Genomic DNA, 25,446 nt, shown 5'->3' with positions numbered 1-25,446 from the left:
AAAAAAAAAAAAAAAAAAAAAAAAAAAAAAAAAAAAAAAAAGGCAATTATACCAGAAACTGCACAAATTGCACTGTCAGACACACTGGCAACCCAACCCATGACACATGCCCAGAGAGATTAGGTAAAACATCGTTCCTTCAGCACCCCTCTTCACAGAGCACCCGAAATCACAAAGTCCAAAAATGCAGTAGTAGCTCAAGTCACAAGAAACTGGTACCACCAGCACAGTGTCTTAAACATAACAAGAAACATAAACACACAGCACAGATTCTATTACAGTACTTAGAAATCCCCTGGGCAGATTATCCGCAATACCGGGAAACTATAAAAATAAGATATAATAAAAACAAAAAAAGAAAATTTTTAATTGTACAGATGGATTTTTTATTTGTTTGATAATGCAGCTAAAATCAAGTCACTATTAGCTCTAAAGTATTTCATTTTATACCAAATGAGAATTTCTTTATTATCCACTCCAACTTACAGCTTCTCAGAAAAATAACTGTGCGTATATATGCTTAATATGGATATTTCTGCCTTAAAAAATAAAACTACCAAAGCTCTTCTAAATAATTTATCAACTTTTTCCAAAGTTATACACAAAATAACTATCGAACATATTTTCCACTGTTAATTACATATGACAATTCATTTTATTTATTCTTCTGTGCGTACCTGCAGCTATGTAATTGGTCCAAGAGTAAGGACTGACATCTGTCAGCACCGCCAGCAGGGGTGGTGCTCCGACTGCTGTGTTGGTTAACATCCTCCCTGGGAAACACAGTCCCTGCAGGACACAAGGTCCCGCAGCCAGGCACAGAAAGGGGCAAATTCATAATCTGGGCTACCATCAGGGCCAAATACATGAACAAATTTCAATGTTCTTAAATTTCTACACTTCGTGCATTTAAAGGCAGAGACCACATATTCAGCCAATAATTTTATGTGGATACTGTAATCTATGCATGAGAACCGTAATTATCACAATTATTACTCTTACTCTGTGGCCACTCAGGCACTAAAGCTGCCCCCTCATGAGCACCAAGTGTCACCTTGCTGTCCCCACCAAGAAAACTGAGCCCAACAGGGGATGCTCCGTGCCGTGGAGTTGCTAACCAACAGAGACGGGCTTCTGTGAAAACTCAGAGGCCTCTCAGACGGTTAGTACCACAGTCTGGTGTTCACAACAGAAACAGAAAGAAGGCCAAATTCCACTCAGCAACTCATGAACGGTTTCCCCTCACTCCAGATCAATCTGGTCCTGAGCCACAACACACGGGAACAGCCGGAGGGGACCGCAGCGACGGAAGAGATGAAACACTCACAGGGACAGACACTCAACCTCGTCTGCTGACAACATGCACCGAATGCACACACCACGGTCATAAAACTGAAGCAGGCAGTTGCCTGTTCTCTTCCCATTCACAGAGGAGGAAAACGTGACGCGAGGGAGAAGAGGCTTCCTGAAGGCCACCCATTAACCATGCACCGGTGGCAGAGTAGGGGCTATTTCCTGCTCTGTGACCTGATTCTGCTTCCTAATTAAAGGACAGTCCAACTATGATAAGGAACCACTGCAGTTCTGCACAGATTAGAAAACAAGATCCCACCAACCTCGCAAGTGTAAAAAATAATAATATTGTACTTATCATTTAAAGCAGCAGGAACTTACTTTGCTTCCTACAGGAAAAATAATCAATGTATATATTTTAGGCTTCATCACTACAGTTGAGGATGATTTCTAAATTATGACTTTTCTTCCCTTTAGATGTACAGGCTTTTAAAAAATTTTTTTGTTATTATAACAGACTTCAGTACATTCACGAATAAGACAGTCTCTCAGAGTGTCACTACTTTTAACTAACACGAACAGTAAAAGCTCAGTCATTTTTAGCATTCATCGTCTTTGACAGATACAGGTCGCTCTAACCTGTGAGACACGGTACCCCAGCCCAGTTCACGCCTTCTGCTTTCTCAGTCTTCAGAAGTTCATTGTTAAGTTACTCTGAAGGGGATATTTCTTTCCCTTCTGAGATTTAAGCAATAGGCAACAAAGTACCTCTGACATTTAAAAGACCAACAAACCTAAAAATGGCTTGGACTAAGCCATTTGCTACTTAATATTATTTCCACATAAAAAAATAAATAATTTAATTAAGACTCTTGTACCTGTGGGTCCCTTAAAAGAGTTCTTCACTATTCAATTAAAAATGAACATGAAATTACTTTTGGAGAGGCAAATATACTAATTTTCTAGATTACTGAATGTCATTCTATAAGGAAAAAAATAAATTTATGCAAGACCAACAGTAAACCAGCCAGAGGACAGAAAATATTGACAATTAAAACTGGTTTTGTCTCTTATTCATAAGATCCCTTTCCACTTTAATACAAGGACTGATCTATCTCAGATGCCAGGCTACTTGAGGGGAATTCCATCCTTCATGTTTTGATCAATCCGAGGAGGGTTTTTTCCAGAGGTGAAGAGCTGCCTGAATTCTGAAATGTAGTCTGGACTCCAAGGAGTAATCTTTGTAGTTGTTTCTGAAAACAATAACAATAAAACTGTATCATCAAACTTTCTTGAATACCAGCGCATCACCATCCCCCTCAGAATCCTCATTGCTTCCCGGCTTTAACACGCCTGACCATGCAGCTTAGTAAAGTGCAGATTCTGCTCCCAAGTGAGAGAGGAAACAGCACGTTTGTGTTTCCAAAGGCATCCTGACGGTGACTTAAAGAACACACTTGGAGTAGAAACATTCTATTTGGTTACCAGATCATTTGCAAACACAGCAAGGTTATGAGGTGGCTCTAACAAGCTTGGCAAAATCTCCTTAAACAGTAGAACGCTAAGGCAGGTTCACATACACACAGTGAACATGATCTGTCATTCAAAAAGGAAAAATACCTTGAAGCCCTCACGAAACAACTACAACAAAGACAGAAGGGTTACTTAGCGATGCCAGAATTTTCACATGCAAATATCAATGGTTTGGCCAACAAATATGTAACAGAAGGACCATGGGAATCCAAAGATTATTTTAAAACTTGATTTACATCATTCCTGTTGACCTCCCTTTTCTACAAGAGTCAACATGATGGAACAGCTTCGGCTTTGGTTCCCTGCTTTTTTGCTGTGCATTGGCCAGAAGGGAGTAACTTCTCCTTTGCCATATCACTTATTTTTATAGTGTTTTATTTTACACAGATCTAAGGACTATCTACATGTAACTGTGATGAGAGCTGGCAAATGTGTTATTCATAAACTAAAGTCAAGGTCTTAAAGAGTTTATCAAAGGATGGAACCAAGCATTTTCTTAAATGTCTGGCAAATCTGCAAAGCTCCTACTACATAAGGGAAAATGAAAGTAACAGATTTGAAACTACCAGGGAGTATATTACTGTATCAGTACTTTTTTGAGTTAATGGCGGCTTTTGGTTGATTTTTAGTAGGAATAATTAGTCTTTTGTTTTCTTCATTATACACTTTATTGTGCACTTATAGCACTGAATGTGTCCACACAATGAATATTTAGGACAACAGCATTTAGAGTAATCTTCCAATATCTAGGTTTGAAGATAAACAAATATTCCAGTTGAAATCTTAATCGCACTCCCTCTCAACAAATTAAGCGATCCGTTGTCACACCAGACAGACGGACGGACGGAATTGTAAGAAGTCCTTCCTGGCTGCACCATGTCCCTGAAGCTTCTGCCCCTTACTTACTATGCTCTATGCACAGCAAACATTCTAAAAGCCTCTCCTAAAGCAGCTGACTTCATGTCTTTTCTCACCTCACTTTGTCAAGCTCGCCACAATTTTCTTGTTGCCAATTTCAGCAGCCCCATCTACTGGTCTTAGGTTTCTTGGCCTCTCAGGAGCTGCCCTTGTAACTGATCATTTTCACCTTTTTAAAATATTTAGTTTTTCCACATGTCTTTCTAACTCCACTTGATCTTATGAATAAGATTTTAATCTTAATTTTATCGATTACCCTCTAAAATGATGGCATATCCCAGGAACTATGGTAGACCTTCCTCTCTTGCTAACTTTCCCTAAATGGCCTCACCAAGTATGATGGCTTTAAATATCGCTATCTCTGTGCTGGTAACTCTGGAACTGCTACAGTGTTTTCATCCTACTACTGAACTCCACGAGTGTACCTGTCAACTCACCACAATCTGGACCTGGGTACCCAACAGCCATCTCAAAGGATCACGGTGCAAAGAGTAAGAGTGCTTCTTTCTCTCCCCAAATCTGTTTTTCTAACTTCCATCTCAGTAAAAATATCATTGTCAATAATGGTTAAAACCCACAATCCCATGCTTCCCTAGCTGTGGTTTCTCCTAGGAATGCTCCCTACCCTGTTTTATGGTGACTTCTGATGAATGCCTCAAAGCCAGCTTTAATTACACAATCGTCCACCATAGTATCTTCTCAAGGAAATGTATAATTAATCCATTCTAAAGTAACATTCAGGTACCCTCCTATGAATAGTATGCACTTCAACAAAACACACAGCACTACTATTTTTCTCCTTGGCTGTTGATTTACTATCTCCTTCCAGCTAAAACAGCAGAAATGTTGACTATTCAGTTTACAGCTGCCTCTCTAACAGCCTTTAGAATCTGGCATATATCAGGCACTCAGTGAATATTTGCTGAATCTGAAGAAACGAACAACTAAGCTATTTATGGCCTAAATTATCATGGTGTTTTTTTCTCCATTGTGTGAAGTGCTCAAGGCAAACAGAACATGGAGTTTTTACTTCACTCAAGCAGGCTGTGATCACAAGTCTAAGAGCCACTGTCTACCAGAAATGATAAAAATACTTCAAATCTGCCACGGTTGACAGAGAGAATCAAGGAAAGATCAAAGAGCTTCATGTGACCAAAAGCTCTTCAGGAAATGTTAGATATGACTGATTATGACCATATCTGTTGGTAAATTATGAACCAATCTAAACACACCCATTTACTTACATATTATCTTCTATGGCTACTTTCTATAACTGTGCAATGGAGGCCTTACAGTGTAAAGTCAAAACTACTCTTTGGCCATTTATGGAATACGTTTGTCAGCTCCTGATATAAAAGAGATTAAGTTAGAAATCACTGAGATGCCCACAACAATACCCATAAATATCCACAGGGCGAGGCATTAAGAGGTTGAAAACAGCACAACTGCAGCAAAATCCATGAGCATCAACAACATATTAATTAGAAAAAGGAATAAAATTATTAATTTTGCACTGACTTACTAATTTTTAAGGGTTTAGTGTCTTTATTTCTGTAATGATATTGATATTCCTGACTCTATAGCAATCAAGGAAAAGCTGTCTTTGTCACTTACCTTGCAGTCTCCAGGACCTTTATGGCTTTGTCAATTTCCCCTTGGCTTTTATACAAAAAGGCCAACTCAAACAGAGTGAATGGCACTAGGTAGTGGTCATACTTTAGCAGCTTTTCGCTGAAAGAATAGATGGAAATCAATTAAATCTTAACAGAACAAAAACCATATTGTTTTTCAAAACTTATTTCTCATTCCTGAGAAAACAAGTGTAGCCTTAAGCCTATTATCAGAGAAAAGCTGCTTTCATAGTTATGAAACTTAATAAACTATGGCAATAAACAGTATGCTTTTTATATATTTATCACTATCCCTTAATGTAAACACAGCCTGATGACTGTTTACTGAATACAGGAGACCTTTAAGGAACTGCCCTCAAAACGATGAGATTACTCTCCCGAACACGGCGAGTGGTTTAGTCCCTTTGTAAGCAAAAGTGTTGCATTTTTTCTCAAGTTCAATTCCCTTTAAAGTCTTATAAGAAACCATCATAATGGCTCTGTTTTCAGCATCACTGTGGAAATCTCAGCTACAAAATATCCAGAGACTTAGCAAAAAAAGTATGAATAACACGGGCTGGGGATTTAGCTCAATGGTTCCACCACCTGCCTTGTAAGCACAAGGTCCTGAGCTTGATCCCCAGTACCAAAAAAAAAAAAAAAAAGACACCACTTTGTTTTTTTTTCCACCTGCCTTGTAAGCACAAGGTCCTGAGCTTGATCCCCAGTACCAAAAAAAAAAAAAAAAAGAGTAACACCACTTTGGTGTACCGCTTAGCTTGGGAAAACGTAAGAACATCTCTCAGGGGCCAAAAACAGAGCTATAACAACAAACAAACAAACAGAACTCTGGGTATGTGAGATAATGTGAGTCCTGGGATTGCTTCCATCTGCTTCCATCTGAACCGGGCAGGGCTTTGTGTCCCAATGTCCACGTGGGAGAGGAGGCCGAGGCCAGGTGGTGGAGTCTTCTGTTTAAAGCATGACCTTGGAAGACCTTCAGCAGATGTTCCATTAAAGAAAGATTAGAAGGAGCCCACTTGCTGTCATAGGAGAGAGACAGGACAGTGGTTTCTTTGGCCTGCACTTTAGTGAGGGGAAAAAAATCAACCAACCAAACACACACACACATTCCTTGGGACATCAACAGCCAATAGGTCTGATGAATTTGCAATTCAAATTTACATTGCCCAAATGAACCAAGAGCCAATGAGCAATGACATTAATATGAAAGTGGTCTGGGATACAAAAGCCTTAGGACTCTTGGTAGAAATAAAAGAAAAAATTATTCTTTTTTAAGAAAAATTACTTTTTAGAGACTCTTCTCAACATTGCCTCATGGGAACCCGAAGATAAAAGCTCACTGAGGGTGAGTTCACGATCCCAAATTATAAAACACAAGGACAAATACTTCACGGATTCAATAAACATAACGAACAGCACAAATGGGTCATCGTTTTGACCGCCCTTTTGATCTTCAACAGACCCCAATAAAACCGAATTGCACACCTGCTTCTTAAACATATCTACTAACTACAGTGTATCACTTACTGGGGAAACAGACATCGCCTTTCTTCTCCGTACACAAATACCAGTCTGCCTCTGTTCCCACGAACGCTGTCGGGAGGAAGGGGATCGGGTAGCCCTGGGTGGAAGCGGGATGTCGACTGTAGGCTAGGTCTGTGGTCTTTCAGCTTGCACAGTGTTTTTTAAAAATTCGTACCAATACTTAAAAATCAGAAGATTTTATATAAAATCAAGCTTTTGGGCTTCTCATGAAAAACAGTCAGGACTACTGTCACTGGGCTCCCACTGACCTCAGCGATAATCGACCAGACCTGGAGTGGCTGCACCCTCCAGAGCGAACACACTCGCCCAACCTGCAGTGCCCATCGCCCCTCTTCCACCACACAGCCTTCCTCCATCCTCACGCTACTTCTCTGGCCCTACGAGGTCTGCACTGCGACAAAGAGGGCTCGGCACTTGACCCTTGCTTGTTCAATTCTACAATTAGTAAAGGAATATGACATCATCACTGCTACTGGGAAAAGAAGTTTTATGCAGAAAAATGCCTTTTGCCAAGCAAGAAGCAGGTGCTCGTCACATGATTACTCAATTCTGAATCCCTAGGATCCAGCAGTCTCTGACACACAGTGGGTACTCAAATTTCTGTTGAATACTTGAACAGACTAAAAAAACTTATATGCATGAATTAAAAGCACATCACTTTGGACAGACCTGTAGCCAGGTCATAAATTTAGTTTTTGTGGGTCACCTTTAAACACTGATATTGCAGAGATGCATACACCATGCCTCATCTAGAGTAGACTTGGTTCCTGAAGAATAGAGAACACTGCTGGATTCTCTCCTTGGTTACCACCAAGGAAAATTCAGTAGTACTGAAAAGCGTTTTGCAACACTCTCTCACAGCAGCTTCCTGGAACTGCATTCAGGCCGTCTCCAATCGTGTTCTTACCCTTCCAAAACATGATTGAAGCACAGTTCAGCTTGCAAGGGCCGCTGTAAGTTCTTGAGGCAGCACCCTTTCAGTAACTTCACCAGGCACTCGTCATCCACAGAATAATCACTGAAGCCTTAAAACAAATAAAAGAATAAAAAAGGAAAAAAAGTTTTTCTTTTTCCCTTTTTTCTCCAGTACGGGGTGTTGAATCCAGGGCCTCATACACACTAGGTAAATGCTCTGCTACTGAGCTAGCTACACCCCTATCCCCAAAACACTTTTAAAATCTTAGTTAAGAAGAAAACTAACAGCTACTGGCTTCAGGGGGGTTATTGAAAACAAGGAACATGTTTTTAGCATTTGTTATACCTTAAGTAAAACACAATGAAAGCATTTTTAAATGAAAAGAATGTTGAATTTAATATCTTAGTATTACCATTTTATCAAGGAATCCACTTAAAATTTTTTCAAGTGATCACATTCTGAGTTTTTTAACTTGAGATGTAACAACAGGGATTCTGAGCTCTAAATAAAGAGCTTTATTAGTTCTATAAAAAGGTAAAGCCAGGAGGAACAAAAAGGCTGCTTCATCCTGTTGTTCTGGCTTCAGCGTAGGAGAGGATAACACTTCCATATGGAGAAGCAGATGGCCTCATTCCCATTAAAAATTCAGGAAGTAGAACACCCTCTCGAGATCATTATGTTTACAGCTTATCAATTCTCCCAGGTTATGTTCTTTTGGGGGAAAATTATGTCATAAAATCAGACAAAACAGTTCTGAAATACATGAAAGAGATCTAAACCCCACAAACTTCTAAATGTGTGTGGGTTTTAATGTAAAAGACACTCTTTCAGTATGTTTTCCCTTTCGAAAATGACTCTGCCTTCTACAGTTTGTCAAATACTATGTGTGGCATCTGACAGAGGTAGTCACTTCACATTTACCACTTGTGAAGGCTTTTTCCCCCTGTCTTTTTTTTTTTTTTTTTCAAGTTATGTGTAACTAAGAAGCCATTCCAAGACAGACTAATTCACACAAGTCAGGTAAGACACCAGGGGGGAGGGCAGGAAAGGGAACTAACTGAGGCCCTGGGAGTCCCTCAAATGGAAACTCTCCTGCTTCAGTACAAATCTAAAAATCACCAGCAACACATAAGCTACTATCTGCGAGAGGTTAGCAATGCTACTCAGCTAACTAGAAGCAGGTCACTTCACTCCTACATGGTGGAAATAGCTGAGGTTCATCTCTAACAAGTACTGACAGGTCATTTATTAAGAAAAAAATTACAGATACCAACACCCCACACTGTTCCTATTACTTATTGAGGACACTTTTTAAAAACCTCCCCCAAAACATTTATCTGTATTTCTAATCATGGATGTTTGTTGAAATATGTATCTAAGAAGGAATATTTTTCAGGGCCTAGATCCAAAGCCTTAGGATCCATAATGGTTGCTAGTTTTCAGTGTCACTTCTGTGCCTCCTAGGAGTTCTGTGTAGCATTTTATTGACAGTTTGTGCTATGGCAACATGCTCGCTGATTGGTTTTTGATGAGGAACAGACACAGCACCATGGAAAGGCAAAATACCAGTAAAGCCCCACGTAACTTTTATGTAAAACTTGAGTCAGGATATGCCAGATGGGTTCAGAAATTCCACACTCCGCTAAAAACTTTAAAACCATTATTTTCTCAGACTCCAATTTGTAGGTTGATCATTTTCCCTAAAAAATATGAATACTTTGTCATGATTCTGAACCTCATGAAAGAATTCATAGATGAAGATTTCCAGTTTCCATTAGAAGAAAGTTTTTTGGGTGTTTTTTTTTTTTTTTTGTACCAAGGAACGAACCTGGGACCTTGTGCTTATGAAGGAGGCAGCAGAACCACTGAGCTAAATCCCCAGCCCTCCATTGGAAAAAAGTTATGTGATGATGTTCCCCAAGTAGAACTGCAGCAGAAAAGACCTGCCGGATTTACTAAGTCAGTGCAGTGTTTTGAGGACAAAGGGAGTTTAAAGGTCAAATTATAAAAAAATCTATCACGAACTTTTTAGAAATTAACTGAAATAAACAAAGAAAAAAATGTGAAAATAGATTCAGGAAGTGAAGCCATCAAAGTGCTAATACTTTCCCTTTTACGTAACTTAATTATATTTGCTATGTTAAGTTCCCCAAGCAAATTAATGTCAACAAATAGACAAAGGGGCTCTGCCGCACCAGCATCTGGATACTTAGCAAGTGCAGTTCGATTCCAAGGGAGGCACTGCTGGAAGGAATCCACACCACATGCTGACTCTGGGCACGCTACCAAGAGCTTGCCCATCTTTGGAGCTCTGCCCTCCGTCTCAGGGCCAGGCCGTTACCAATGATGGCCGGAGCACAACCAGAGCAGAGCAATCAGATCTTCTACCTGCTTCAGACCCAATTTAGACCTGCCCACAAAAGCGAAAGCACTCCACTCCTAATAATGGGGCGGGGGGCAGGTGGAGCCCAGTGTAACCTCAAGTTCACAACTTCCCTCCCTTTGCCAAGTATGAGTTTGTTCCTCTAATGGGAAAGACAGCAGATTAATTACTAAAAGGTCATAACGGGCCAGGGCTTGGATAAGCACTGCCTTTAGGATGAGAAGGCATCATTGGCCCCTTATCAACAGATGAACTTTTCCTGAATGCTTCTTCTACAGTGGGGTAAACTATTCCACTCACTTGGTCTCCCTACAGTCACAGGTCAGTCTTTTCAAGATGGCTGAACAGAGGTAGGGACTCTGTGGCCCAGATCTACTGTGTGTCCACTGGGTTTTCAGCAGTCTGGTCTGAAACCTTGAACTTGTCAGCAGATCAAACCATAGATTCAGCTTTTACTTTTTAATATTTCTGTTCCTCTTGATGAAATCTAATGCTAAAATTATTTTAAATGGAAAAAGTAATCTAAATATCCAACAAAACTCAGAGAGGATTAAATCATGATGTGTTACCTCCATGGAGTGCTACAAGGCTTCATTTACCAAAACTTAAAGCATTGATGATATATTAAATAAAAAAAAAACTAGTATATATCTAGACACCTTATATTCGTAACTCTAATAATAAAGCCAGGATGGAAAATTCAAAAATTCTAAATTGTGCTACAGTAGCAAAAATATGGGTTATCTTTCTCCACTTTTACCTAAAAATTTTAAGTACATGTTTAAAAAAAAATTGTAAAAAGAGGCTTCATTAGAATCTTAGCTTGATAAGAAAGACATCAATACAAAAAAGATCTAAAATACATGCTAATCCCTGGGCCATACACAATAATTTAACCCCTCTGTTGGGGGCATGTTGAGTTTGGAGCTAGTGCTTCTCAAATGCCCATCTTTCTTCAGGTAAGAAAAATGAGTTAACTATCAACAGTTTTCACCCACCATCACTAAATTTCTGTGCCCTTTAATGGGTTTATCACCACAGACATTTTCATTTTACTTTTTTTCTATGGTTAGAAAATCTCAAAAGGTAAGGCCATGATCTTGGTTAATATTTAAGTTTTTTGGCACTGATGAGAAAGCACTGTGTATCAAAACATAAAGGCTCTTAAAAAAAAAACAAAAAACCAGAATCAGAAAGATCAGAGCAGGAAAACAACTTTAGGTATCATTAGTCCAACACTGCCCCCATTTCCGAAGAGGCAAGTTTCCCAGAGTATGACGGCTGCAGGGTTGAGAACACAAACCTGGATGGCCTGATTTTCCTTCTACTACATCACCTGCCTCCAAACTGGGGTAAGGCAATGGGCAAACAAATTAAGTGGTGAGATCTAAGCTTGAACACAAACAACTCATTGTGCCTACAGCAACACTAGCCTGGAGAACCATCAGGAATACTGGCAAGAGGAACAGCAAGCTAAAACCAGAAGGAGATGCACAGAGGGAAATTCCTGTGCTGCTCTCACTTTCCAGCACCTGACACCCTCTCTTCATCTTTCTCCTAAGTTTCCAGGTACAATTCACATACCGTACAATTCATTCACTTAAAGGATATAATTCAATGGTTTTTAAGTGTATTTGCAGAGCAGTACAACCACCACAGCAATAATCGGAGAACATTTTCATCTCCTACCAACAAAACACTACACCCCTCAGCCATCACGCCCCACCCCAGTTGGTCCATCCCTCCCCAGCTATTTCCTAATCCCCTTTCTCTATGAAAGCACTGGACTGTGCAGGGTAGGCAGGGTGAGTCACCCAGATGGAATCATACAGTGTGTGGTCTCTGCGAGTGGCCTCTTCAACCTAGCCAGGCTTCGAGGTTCACCCATGTTATACAGGATGTGTCGCTGCTCCTTCCTCTTGGTTGCAACCACTCAGACACCTGCAGCTCAAGCTCTTTTGTCCTCCAGATGCACAAAAATTGATGTAGACATGGACAGGCAGAATAGAAATGTAACAGAGACGACGATTACTATCTGTTTACTTTTTGTACTTACTTTCATTTTGTAAAGCTGCCTCAGCCTTTTCAATGGTTACCAAGAGATTTTCACAAAGGTCTTTTCTTTTCCCCACTATTGAAAAACCATTCCAGACATACATCATTTCCTAATGAAGAAGAATGAAAAACCATTAAAAATGATGTGAGTTTACTCAATCTCTTTTATGACCACAAAAACCACACAAAAGTATATAATGCCTTGTTTGCTAGGGATTTCAAGACACTATTTAGAGATCATGTTTCCTGGCTTCACTTGGAGTTTAGTAATATAATTTCCCCTTCTTTTGATTATATGCCTTTTATACATCTTGTGCTCTTACTGAAAAATTAATTTATTCAGTCTTCCAACAAGAACTTATTTGCTGCCTGCCTCACAAGCGCAAGGACCGGATTCTGATCCCTGGCACTAAAAAACTAAAACAAAAACAAAAGAAGTTCAAACTCAACAAGTATTTATTAAGTACCTACTAGTATTCTATTCTTTTGGAATAGAATACAGATTTTAAAAGTAAATGTAGTGCTGGGGAGGTAGCTCAATGGTATAGCACTTGCCTAGCATGTGCAAGGCCCCGAGTTCAATCCCCAGTACGCATGTGCACCCCACATGCATGCACACAGGCATGCACACACTCACACATGCACACACACAGTAAATATATTTTAAGATAATACTGAACAAATCCATTCAATGTAAATTTTTGTTGTTACTTTTAAGAAAAAGGGAATATTTTTAAATGTCCGCCAGTTGTTTATATAAAATGTTTCTAAGCATATTGCTGGAAATGAACATTGGGATATTTTACTGAGCCCAGGTTCTTTTATAACATTAAAAACATGTGTTGGTCCAGTAATGCAAACCAATATGGAAAGAACACATTCATTTAAAGGCCACATGGCTGAATGACAGCTGCTGAAAATGTAAATTACTGATTTCCCATCGCAGATTATATTGAATGGACTAACAGATGAGAATTTTTTTGGACCAAAGGAAAATGTGCTTTTGCCTGAAAATATTTTTCCAATGCTCTTGACAGTGCAGTTCATATTTTGAAGGGCATACAGTAAGTAGGATAATTAGCACCTTCTTGGATGTGAATGAATTTTAGACTGATAGTCATTGCTTGAAAAGCCTCTTATGAGGGAAGTAGTGGATATGAGGGAGACATATCCAGGCAGAGTGGCCATAATTTCACTATATGACACTGAAAACTACGATAACAACATGGGACAATTTCTTACTACTATCAAAGTAAGAGCTCAATTCAATGATATCTGAAATACACTGAAACTGACAGTGACTTTTTCGAAGTTTTTATTGACAGACTGTTTTTGTTGTTATTGTTTTTGGTATCAGGTATCGAACTTGGGTCCTTGTGCTTTCAAGGCAGGCGGTGGAACCACTGAGCTAAATCCCTGGCCCAAAGGACTGTTTTATCAGAAAGAGGCAAATGTAGGTCTTTTTTTTTTTTTTCAGTACTGTGGACTGAACATAGGACCTTATGCTTGCAAGGCAGAAGTGGCGCCACTGAGCTAAATCCCCAGCCCCCTGCATGCATAAGATTTTATGAAACACAGGCTTATAGTAAAATTCCCAGGTACCAGCAATTCTAGCCATTTTCCTGTTTCTTCCCCAGCAACAGACTTGGAGAAGGAAATACAGTTAAGTTAGACCTTTCGTAAGACTATTCATAGTCAAAGCAGGAAACAGCTATGTGCACACAATACCAAGTACTACTGCATGCAAAGAACTGGATGGTTCCGAAATTTTTCTAGAAAGTTCTGTGAGGCAGAAAAACTTTCCCAGCTTGTTTTTTCATTTCAAAAATGAATGAGGAATGGAAGTGAAGTTAACTAGGAAGGCAGTAGCACTACAGTTCGCACAAGTCAGGAGGGAAATGTGTGCTTGTCCCTGTCATCTACATAATGTTCTTCTCTCTGTCCTCAACATGACTGCAGATACCATCTGATACCTGCAGGCCTGCATTTTCTGTTCTCATAGAATGCACAAAAAGCTCTGGAAGTCAGTAACAAAATAAGAAACAAAAAACTAAGGAAAGATATGAACAAGTCACAAATGAAAGACTAAAAACAAACACAAGAAAAATGCTCAACAGCACCTATAAAAGAAATGAGATTTAATTAGGTTTGGAGAGAAATCTGACAATATCTGCCAAAATATATCTTCAACCAGAAATTCTATTTCTAAAACTCTTCCCCAAAGAATATATATAAATGTAAAAAAAAAAAAAAAGTATATTAATGGTAGTGTGTTTGTAACGATGAAAAATGGGAAAACTTGCACAACCATCAAAGGGGAATGATTAAAAAAACTGTGGAATTAAAAAAGAAGAAGACAGCAGACACCGGCTTTAACTGGGCAGCTTTTCTTTACTGACCACTTTCACAAAAACTAAAGCCTCAGAAGACTCCTGGTGATCTGACATGTTCAGAGTTTTTAAAGGAAGACATCAGTAAGAAAACTTTTCACTGAGTGTTTCTCACAGTTGGCTTGCCTAAAAGGTGCACTGCCTGGGAGAGAGCCCAGGTGGACCAGCGCAGCCACCAGCTACCCCAGGTCTGCAGCAGTAAAACACTGAACGTCCCGCAAGTGTGAAACACACACTAGAGTTTCAAGAGGCAGAACAACATAAAACGATGGGAAGTATCTCACCAATAAATTTTTATCCATTACACGTTGAAATAGCAAAAACTGCATGTACTGGTTTGAAGAAAACAGTCTTAAAATTAATTTCAAGTTTCCTTTTGCTTTTTTAATATGGCTATTAGAAAAGGTAAAATTATAGTTCTGGCTTGCATTACAATTCAATTCAAGTTCAATAATGGCAACTTCACCTCTCTCAGCCTGAATGTCCGTATCCGTAAAAAAGCTAACAAGACTACATTCAGAGTTGCTGTGAGAGCTAAAGGATACATTGTTTTAATCAGCCTTTATCAGAATGTCTGCTGCCAGACAGTGGCATTAGCTATAGTTTAAACTATTTGTTAACTCATTTGTAAATGTTTACCTGAGAAAACCTAGGATGGTTTCTGAGTTAATTACCCACACAATCATACGCTCTCTGCTGCTCTAAACTAGTGATTTCTGTCTAGTACACGAACAGTAAATAAAAGCAGATACCAGAGCTGGCAAGACGAGCTTCACGGGGGCAGGCAAGGAGGGGGAGTAGCGCCGGGCCTTCCGCACAGCGAACTTCTCGGTCGGGAGAGATTTACCAGCAATTCTCTGCTTCAAGGCTTCCACCTGTCTGTGAAGACCCCGGCCCCAAGGAAGGATCAGTAAACACATCCATCCATCCGTCCATTCATTCACTTGTGGCACTGGGGGCTGAACACAGGGCTTTCCACTAAGCTACATCCCCAGCCCTTTTTTTCCAGGTTTTCACTTAGAGACAGGATCTTGCTAAGCTCCCAGGCTGGGCCTGAACGTGCAGTCCTCCTGCCTCAGCCTCCCAGCATACTGGGATTACATGGATGTGTCACAACTGGCAAACACATAATATCATTTACACCTGTGCTTTGTACACTGCATCACACAAAACAGCAGCAACAACATCTGGGAGTCTGTGTGAAGTGCAAATTCCCAGGCCCTACCCCAGATTCACTAAATTAGCACCTTGAAGGGTAGTGGTGCAATCTGGTTTCTGATACGGCCTGCATGTAATCCTGGTGCACACTCGTGACCACTACTGACAGGTTTCGTTCTAGTCAACCTAGTCAATGCTTCTATCAACCATATTCCAGGTAGTCTAGGTATAACACTGGCAATTTCCTTAAAAAGCATTACGTATAGTGTGGACACTCAGAGAAAGTATACTGGTACATTTCCTGTTGTATTTGCATTACGACACAGATTTACACAATAATGTAACTCAAAAGATAGCCATTGATTAATGCACAATTTGAGAAAATGTTTTTCGAGCATAGGTGATTTTGGAAATAATTTAGGCCATGCACTGTATTTACAAACTTCTCAAAATTGCAAGAAATTCTATTTATGATGTTATGCCTAAGTCACGAAGTCCCCAAAGACCACCAAGGAGTCAGGTCCGATGCAAGCAAGAGGAGTCCAGATTCACTAAATTAGCACCTTGAAGGGTAGTGGTGCAATCTGGTTTCTGATACGGCCTGCATGTAATCCTGGTGCACACTCGTGACCACTACTGACAGGTTTCGTTCTAGTCAACCTAGTCAATGCTTCTATCAACCATATTCCAGGTAGTCTAGGTATAACACTGGCAATTTCCTTAAAAAGCATTACGTATAGTGTGGACACTCAGAGAAAGTATACTGGTACATTTCCTGTTGTATTTGCATTACGACACAGATTTACACAATAATGTAACTCAAAAGATAGCCATTGATTAATGCACAATTTGAGAAAATGTTTTTCGAGCATAGGTGATTTTGGAAATAATTTAGGCCATGCACTGTATTTACAAACTTCTCAAAATTGCAAGAAATTCTATTTATGATGTTATGCCTAAGTCACGAAGTCCCCAAAGACCACCAAGGAGTCAGGTCCGATGCAACTGCAAGAGGAGTTTATTGCAAGCTCGAGCTTGGACTCTCAGATGTCACCGTCACCGCGGCTTCAGACTGAGAGCCCAGATCCATTTTTGAAGCAGGTTTATATAGGGTTTTTCTGCTTATAATTGATATTTTTAGTTCTCTCTTATCAAGCTTACATTCGCAAAATCATCAGGGGGTGCCGGGAGGGCACATATTGGAAAATTACCTAATGCTTATATTTGCAAAATCATCACGGGGTGCTGAGAGGGTATGTATTGGAAAATTACCTAATGCCTACATTCGCAGAATCAATTGCTCTTTTTATTAGATCATTTGATTTTGCAAGCTAATATATCAGGAGGTGGCTATCTATGTCAGCCATAATTAATTCCTATGTCAGCTATAACTAATTCCTATATTAATTAATACATCTTAACATCTCAAAAAGAGGAACAGATGCAGGGTGGAGATGCCCCAAAAGAGGAACCGAAGCCCAGAAACTGTCACATAGAATGGAATTTTTCAGAAGCACAGAGAAACTGTCACATAGAATGGATTTTTTCAGAAAGGAACTTTTGCATTTTACTCTATTCTGGGTAAGGGGCATGGAGCCCACCTTGACCTGGAAACTTGTTCCTCACACTGAAATTCACAAACATGGGGCCATGGGCAATACCAATCAGGGGTAGAGCACTTGCCTAGTATGTCTACTAGGCCCTGGGTTCAAGCCCTGATATTTTTGAAAGAAAAACAAAGAAATTCACAAGTGCATGAAAATGAAACCGGGATGAAGAGACTACATGTTCTTGCATAACTGCATATTAAGAATGCATCAAACAGGTTGCTGAGAAAGGAGTCAAGAAAATCTAATTACATTACTGAAAGAAAGAGTAAGATTCAACGTGAGGGAAAAGATCCAGCTTAATTGCAGTAGTAAGACTACCACAATAAAATTCTAGTTCCGAAACACAAATAAAGCACGTGTTCTCGAGATTCCCAGTCACACAAGCATCTCGCAAAAGCCTGCTGTGACACTTAAACACGTACCGTTTTAACAGTTCCAATACCAAATAAGGAGAGGCATTAAAGAAATAGGAGAGTGAAGCATGAGAGAGCATTATAGCAAAGACAGAGGACGGAGCTGTACGTCTTTATCCATCCAGAGGCCTTATGACAGAAACAGTGTCCTGCTTACCTGAATAAAGCAGTCACATTCTCATGAGTTGCTAACACGTCTTCCTCTGGAAGCATACTCAAGATTGCCGCTTTCAAGAACACATATGTTGCCTTGAGGAGAAAAAGAAGCTGCTAAAGAACATCTTTAGGTCATGACATTTCTATATGCAAATCCGAAATGACCTACAAAACTTTCAGATTTAATGTTAAGCAGAATCAACGAAGTCAAAAGAAATAAAATCTTAAACTGTCTGTTCCAAATAAGGATAACAGATTTCAATTAACTTAAGACCATTTCCCATTACATTCAAGGATGAGAAAGTGAGACAAATGAATAAAAGACCATTATCTCATTCTTCCTGGATCAAATTAATTTTAATTATCACATGAGCCTGTTTATCAGGGCACTGGGAAGTCTACAAAAAGTATTAACATCACACTACTGGTATTGATATGTAATAAGTGTAAATACAAGTGAGTTCATCTTTACAGTTAAATCTTTGCTGGAATGTCTTTGGATGGCTTTTAAAGCATGCAATGCCAAAGACTGCTTGTGATTACGTAGTCGGTATGTCATGCAAATTTCCCCTTGTAGATCTCTGCACAGAGAAAACAGTGACCCTAAAACACTACTGAACAAGCATCCTAGATACTTCCAGTAAACATTAGTAGACATTAATGAAGGCACTACACCTTACCTTGGACCATTTACTCTCTTTGCAAAGGACATCTGAATAGTAATACGCCTGCACCCAGTTTTGTAGAAATATGTTAATCCACATTTGCTCCCAGTAACAGAGGTGGTGAAACTGTTTCCATTCTTCCTGAACTGAAATGCATTTTCGAAATATCTCTTGTGCCTGTAAGTCAATTGTACAAAGATGATCATCCATTTATTAGACAAGGAGATAATAACCTAATGGGAAAATACATAAAACGCTTTGTACAAAAAGAACAAAATAATCACTCAAAATCACTCAACACAAAGGGTGGTGTCCCTTACACAGAATGATATAGTTAAGTTCCATATCTTTCAGTTTGTGAGGGGATGCTGGTACTTTTTAAACAAAGGACTCGGGAAATTCCTTCCAAGTACGATATAAAACACCAGTCCTTTAAAAAAAACTGACAACAATAAAGTGAAAACTTCCACTGGGCAAAATACACTTTAAATTTCCAGGCACTGGACAGACTGGGAGAAGATATTACTACCCACATAATTAGCAAAATGTTAACTAACCCCTGGTCAGATAAAAATTTTACAAAATCCTTTAAAAAGACAACTCCATGGAAAAATGGGTAAAGATAAATAGGCAAATCAAAGAAAAGATATACAAACAACAAATATGCATATAAAGAAATCTGGAAATGAGGCAATATACATTTAAAAATTAATTATCATTTTTTCATTAGCAAAAATAGAACCAACAGAAAATGCCCAGAGTTGACAAAGAGCACTAGAAACAAGGATTCTCATATCTCTGTAGGAGCTTAGGGTGTAAGAAACTTAAGCAGAGAAATGCAAATCAAAACAACACTAAAATTCCATCTTACTTCAGAAAGAAGGACTATCATTAAGAAACCAAACAATAACAAATGCTGGCGAGACTGTGGAGAGAAAAGGAACCCCTACACTGTTCGTACTGTAAGACTCAAAGTCTCACTTCCACTCCACAGAGCGTAAACAGCCGAAAAGGCCTCCCCGAGGCTGGGTCCTAAAACCCACAAGGCTCCAGGAGCTCGACGGAGGAACAAGAGTCACCCAGGAAGGAACACCCAGGCTAGATGATAAACAGACCTTTATTAGTCTGGCCAGACGGCACTCTCAGAACCAAGTAGCTGGCTCAGAGAGGCGCCAGCTCAGGTGCTGAGATCCTTTTTATAGGGGGGTAAAAAGCGGGGGTTAACAATTCTAGGCTTGCAGGAGGGGAAAAGGGTCTGCTGATTTGAGCTGGTGGTCAGCAGCTACGTACTCGGCAGTCACACACTGATGAGTAACAGATCCCTATAGGATGTTTCAAAGGTCACCAAGACATCCAGGATGAGCAAACAGTTTGACAATTAAGTTGGGGTCTCTATGTATCTCATAGTCTAGAACTACTAACCTATACGTTAATCATGATCTGGACTTCAAACAGTACAAGATTGCCTTACAGTGCTAAGCCAGGGTTTGAACAAAGGTTGGGGCTGTGGCTACAATGGGAGGGGGTTAGAGCACTGTCTCCTAGGCCCTTTGTCATTTAGCATGGGCTTGTAATTCAGGTCTTACAGTATGAATGTAAACTAATAGAACCACTATGGAAATCAGTATGAAGATTTCTCAAAAAACTAAAAGTAGAAATTCCATTCAAGGGCCGGGGATTTAGCTCAGCAGTTCGGTGGCCTGCCTTGCAAGTGCAAGGATCCAAGTTCAATTCCCGATACCAAAAAAAAAGAAATTCCATTCAACGCAGCTATTCCCCTTCTATGTATCTCCCTGAAAGAAAGACATCATATTACAATGATACATGTATTCTCATATTTATGTCAGTACAACTCATAACAGGTAAATCTTGGAAGTTGCTTATATGTCCATCAACAGATGAATGGATAAAGAAAACGTATTTATATATAATGGAGAATTACTTTGCTGTAAAGAAGGATGAAGCTGGGCTGGGGATTTAGCTCAGTGGTGCCACTGCCTGCCTTGCAAGGGCAAGGTCCTGAGTTCGATCCCCGGTACCAAGAAAAAAAAAAAGGATGAAGCTGAATCATTTGCAAGAAAATGGATGCACCCTGAGACCACAATATGTCAAGTGAAATAAATCAGACACGCAAACTTAAATATAGCATGGTTTCTCTGACAGGAGAAACCCAAACTATAAAGAGCAAAACAAAAGAGAGGGAGACAGAATCTTTTGCAAAAGGCAAGGGAACCAAGAGATGGGAGGAGGGATGAAAAAAGAATTAAGACGTGCTGTGTACATCTATCAACTCCCCATGATGAATGTAATCATGAGGTAGTGTAAACATGTACTAATAAAAATAAATCTAAAAAAGAAGTTTGGCTGGATTTATCAAAATGCAAACACACTCTAACACTGAAACCCTGACGATGAGAATGTGCCTTCTATCAGTATACCGTGCACAAATTGTGCACAATGGTGTTTACAACATTACTCTTTGGAGTGGCCAAAGAGCTAACAAGAGTTGGGCCATTTTATTTTATTTATTCACTTATTATTGAGGCAGGGTCTCGAGATACAGCCCAGCCTGGCCTCAAACTCAAGCTCCTCCTGAGTGCAGGGTGACAGGTGTGTGCCCCCGCACCAGGCCACAGACCACATCAGGAAGTGCAGGGTAGTCTTCCCATAAAATGAAGCCCAGCCATGAAAGAGAAGGACGGAGATTTAGATACACTGACCAGAGAAAGAGCCAAGTTGTACTACAGACAGAAAACACAAATAAACAAACAAAACAAACAAACAACAGAACAACACGCTGGATCCCATCTGCAGGGAGACCCACTTGAGAATGTGTGTATCGAAGGCCCTTCCCTCTCCAGCCTCTTCCTGGGACTCGGTAGACAAGCTCCCCTGGCGAGGAGTCCACATGCCGTACATTGCACTGTACCTTATTCGGGGTCTGGATTCCAGGGTCAACGTGGGATGCAGAGACTGGTGACAACATGTTTGGAAAGCAGTTTAGACCGGCCACCTGCTCTGTACATATATCCTACCCCATGTACTTTCTGTGCAAATTAGATCCGGGGCATGTACTACATGGTACAGGACCGATGTATGAATTAAAATGTTGGCTGAGTCATTACATCACTGTTTTCTAGACCACGCAGCCCAACACTCATGTTGAACAACTGTGTAAAGCAACTCCGCCATACAGAAGACGCCCTCAGGAGCTCCCGCCAAAAACATTACCTCTTCAATATTCCCTTTCAGCAGCTCAATGCGCGCATGATAAAACAACATGAGAGAACCCTGCGGAGAAAGGAAGAAAGCACACTGCTCAAGAGGTGATGCTGGCTGACTAACTATGGCTGAAACATACGCTTGAAATACTAAGCATACATTTGGAAACTGCTGCAGGAAGGGTGCAAGGAGACTCTCTGCTTCCACAACATTCACTTCTCCTGTACCTAGAGATTTAAAGGAAAAGCCTCAGTCTTCAAGAAACAGAGAAGGCACTTATAACTAACTCCCGATTTTATTAACAGACCGCAAAGACTAACTGGCGGGAAATATGAAAACTACCATTTTGTTGTTGTTTTTAACAGCTAGGAAATAAAGACAAGTCCCATCAGTGACTTGACTCTAAAACAGCTCTACACTTGATCTTAGCCAAAAGGCCGAGAAGCGATTTAAAACAGCTCTAGAACAGATGAATTCTTAAGAAGTAGTTAGCTTGATTTCTAACTGGAATTTCTGGTTTTAATAAACAATATTAAATTATTTTAGAGCCAGGGATTTAGCTCAGTGGCATCGCATCTGCCTCTAAGGTCCTGCGTTTGATCCCTGGTACCAGAGGGAAAACAAACAAACAACAATATTAACTTATTTTTGGCAATTATTTCATTTTCCACAAAAACAAAAATTTTATATGAAAATGATTAAATCAAGCACCTTAATGTGTACAGAAATTTTAGCTGGGGATAAAAAACATCAATGAGAAAAGCCCACTCCCTCTCCCAAATGTCACTGATAAATGTCACTGGTTTTCATGTTTACCCCCCAAAAAAGTAGACAGACTACCAGTTCTTATTGATTTCTCTAAATTTGTACTTATTCAGAGTAAAGATAAACAACTTTCGATGATAAGGCATGAAGTAACGCAGCCTGCAGACCGTACCAAGTATCAGAGAGATGTAGGTATGGAACGCCAGGATGGTGAGGCAACACAGTGGAGACCGCATGCTTCTCCCTGACGCCCCTTCCCGCAACTGCAGGAGGCCCAGCTCCTGTGGGAGTTAAGTGCATTTTAGAAAGACAAAATTGCTGGAACATCAGATTCACAAACATTCACATGCTAACCCACAGTAACCCCATTCTCCCCAAAGGCGGTTTACTTTTTAAGAAAGCTTGACGGAGTAGATGGCATTTATCACAAACCTACTAGAGTAGCTCTTGAGGGAACATTATTTCCAGGGAAGCTGATTAGTGAAGATGTCCAAATAAAAGAATAGCAGAAGCACAGAGAAAGGACATGTTCAAGTAACACCCAACGGACCAATGGAGAGGAAGTACCAGGAAAGTGAAAAGTATGCGTAGCAAGGCTGAGAACACTGGCTATATCAGATTGTGGGGACCCTGACACCATGTCACACTCTGGACTGTATTCTAGAGGAATCACTAAAGGAATACAGATCAATGGTTAAAGAGAAGAGTGAACATACACATAAAGTCAAAATAGAACATTTTACACAAAGAGCACCATACCTACGTAACAGCCTACGAAGTGGAAAAATGTCATAGCTTCTAGTACTTGCACTCGTTACATGTCTAAAACTCTGATTTTTGACTAGCAGAGACAGCTCTTGGGATGCAACTACTCTCGTACAAGCATTCTGAATGTTGGGATTCATGCTATATATGCACCCCAAAAATTTCACAGAAAACAAATCTCCTCACTTTGTTGTATAGTAAAACCTGTAAAAACGTGCAAATGGAAATCCAAAACCCTGCAACTGTGTTTGATCCATGCTAGAATTACAGACTATTAAAGCAATCTAGCCTAGTTTCTTCATTCTAAAGAAGATAACTGTGGGATTAATAAATATTGAAGAAGGATATTTTTACCACAAAAGGTAATAAAAATCCAGCAAGCAGCAATATTAGCAAAACTTTTTGTTTTTTTGGTACCAGGGATCAAACTTGGACCTTGTACTTGCAAGGCAGGCAGCGGAACCACTGAGCTAAATCCCTGGCCCAAAACATAAATTTTAACTCTAGAATTTAGTTAAGACAGGTGAGATTTTTTAATTTTCTTTTTTTTTCTTTTTTCTTTTTTTTTGGTACCGCGGATTGAACTCGGGTCCTTGCACTTGCAAGGCAGGCCACCGAACCGCTGTGAGATTTTTTAATTTTCAACAAAAAAGCCAAGCCTAACTCCTGAAATGACCAAAGACCAACTGTTCTTTATTGTTCTGGAAACAAACTACCAACAATTACCATGTCAGTTATGAGGACATGTTACACTGTCCCCATGTTTGGTAAATAATGTCTTATCCTCCCTGTCAAAAGTAAGACAAATTTAAATTTATACCCTGTTTCCAGAAAATCCAATAAATTCTAGCAATCTGATAATCCTTGCTGGTAAAAGAGACAGCATCTGTAAGAGAAGAAATATAAGTGTACTTATGTGTATTTAATTACAGACAAATAGTAAACTGCCAATTATTTACAAGTTTTAATTGCTTTAGTAATAACAAAGTATAGAAATGCGTTTAAACCACTAGACAGGTCTCAATCATCATACTAATTAATAATACTGTAATTAAAAAACCCTTTCTTCTAAAAATGAAAAAAAAAAGAGTGCCTTCTTTTCCATAACTCCGTAAGGAACTTATATGTGCAGTGATTAAGTGACAAGAAAGCAGACAAGGTTCCATTCCTGGAAAGCAAAAGTGGATGCGTTCCGGACCCTGAGGCCCCACCTGGAAGAGGTGGCTGTGGCTGTGGCTCTGCTGCTTCTTCCTGCGGCCTCCCCAAGCCTCCCAGGAGGGAGCCTGCGGCACTGTGCTTCTCACACACACGCTCTGAAGCCAAAGTGGCTGGAAGTGCGAATGTGCACTGATTCGTGTGCTGTGGAAAACGGTTTTGCTCGATGGCCAAGGATCTGACTGAAAATTTGGCGGCAAGGAAGCCTGGGGAAGAGGTTTGTGGATAGAACTCTCTGAACAGACAAAAAATATGAATCTCTGTGTGTCCCACATAAGTGCTGAGGATTGCAGCAGCCAAGTGTGCAAGGTCACCCTCCTTTCCTGGTCACCCTCCTTCCCCGGCCGCCAGTCATCAAACAGCCTCACAGAAAGGAAGCCATGGCGGCCCATGCACCAGTGTGGATGGCCCCCTACTACTTTATCTTCTCACCAGTTCCAATCAAACCTTAATGAAAGTTCTAAATCTCTAAGTATATAAGATCTTCAGACTGAGTATACCCCTAATCCTTTTTTTTTGCTACTGAGACAGGGTCTTGCTAAGTGGCCAGATAGGACCCTAACTTGCAATTCTGCCTCTTGCCTCTGCCACTATGCCTTGCTTAGAACTTTTAGAGATTTCTATTCAGATTTTACATCTGCCCAAAGATCATCAAAGAACCATTCCTCAGCTGGGCGTGGTGGCGCATGCCTGTAATCCCAGCACTCGGGCTGAGGCGGGAGGATCGCTGTGAGTTCAAGACCAACCTGGGCTACACAGTGAGTTCCAGGTCAGTCTCAACCACATAGCAAGACACTGTCTCAAAAAAAC

General features: G+C 40.0%; 1 protein-coding gene and 1 pseudogene across 6 annotated transcripts in view; both read right to left on the bottom strand.

The window, feature by feature from the left end:
* Nucleotides 1-19: 19 nt before the first annotated feature.
* Ttc39b (tetratricopeptide repeat domain 39B) overlaps nt 20-25,446 on the bottom strand; it is an 83,729-nt gene continuing 58,302 nt past the window's right edge. For all 6 annotated transcript variants that reach the window (XM_033757666.1, XM_010630955.3, XM_010630956.3 and 3 more), the window contains 11 exons: nt 24,242-24,307; nt 22,829-22,937; nt 22,051-22,118; nt 21,901-21,960; nt 18,685-18,846; nt 18,006-18,097; nt 15,420-15,546; nt 12,279-12,387; nt 7,831-7,948; nt 5,359-5,475; nt 20-2,546 (listed from right to left, as the gene is read on the bottom strand). In XM_033757666.1, the coding sequence (XP_033613557.1) occupies nt 2,456-2,546; nt 5,359-5,475; nt 7,831-7,948; nt 12,279-12,387; nt 15,420-15,546; nt 18,006-18,097; nt 18,685-18,846; nt 21,901-21,960; nt 22,051-22,118; nt 22,829-22,937; nt 24,242-24,307 (1,119 nt within the window). In that variant the 3' untranslated portion in view covers nt 20-2,455. The remainder of the gene's footprint in view (nt 2,547-5,358; nt 5,476-7,830; nt 7,949-12,278; nt 12,388-15,419; nt 15,547-18,005; nt 18,098-18,684; nt 18,847-21,900; nt 21,961-22,050; nt 22,119-22,828; nt 22,938-24,241; nt 24,308-25,446) is intronic.
* Nucleotides 22,134-22,340, bottom strand: LOC117283864 (annotated as a pseudogene).

Source organism: Fukomys damarensis, unplaced genomic scaffold (assembly GCF_012274545.1).
Source record: "Fukomys damarensis isolate Sample0158 unplaced genomic scaffold, DMR_v1.0_HiC HiC_scaffold_31, whole genome shotgun sequence".
In the NCBI taxonomy this organism is placed as follows: Eukaryota; Metazoa; Chordata; class Mammalia; order Rodentia; family Bathyergidae; genus Fukomys; species Fukomys damarensis.
Note: the sequence above shows the minus strand (reverse complement) of the source record. Positions and strands in the feature narration are given on the sequence as shown.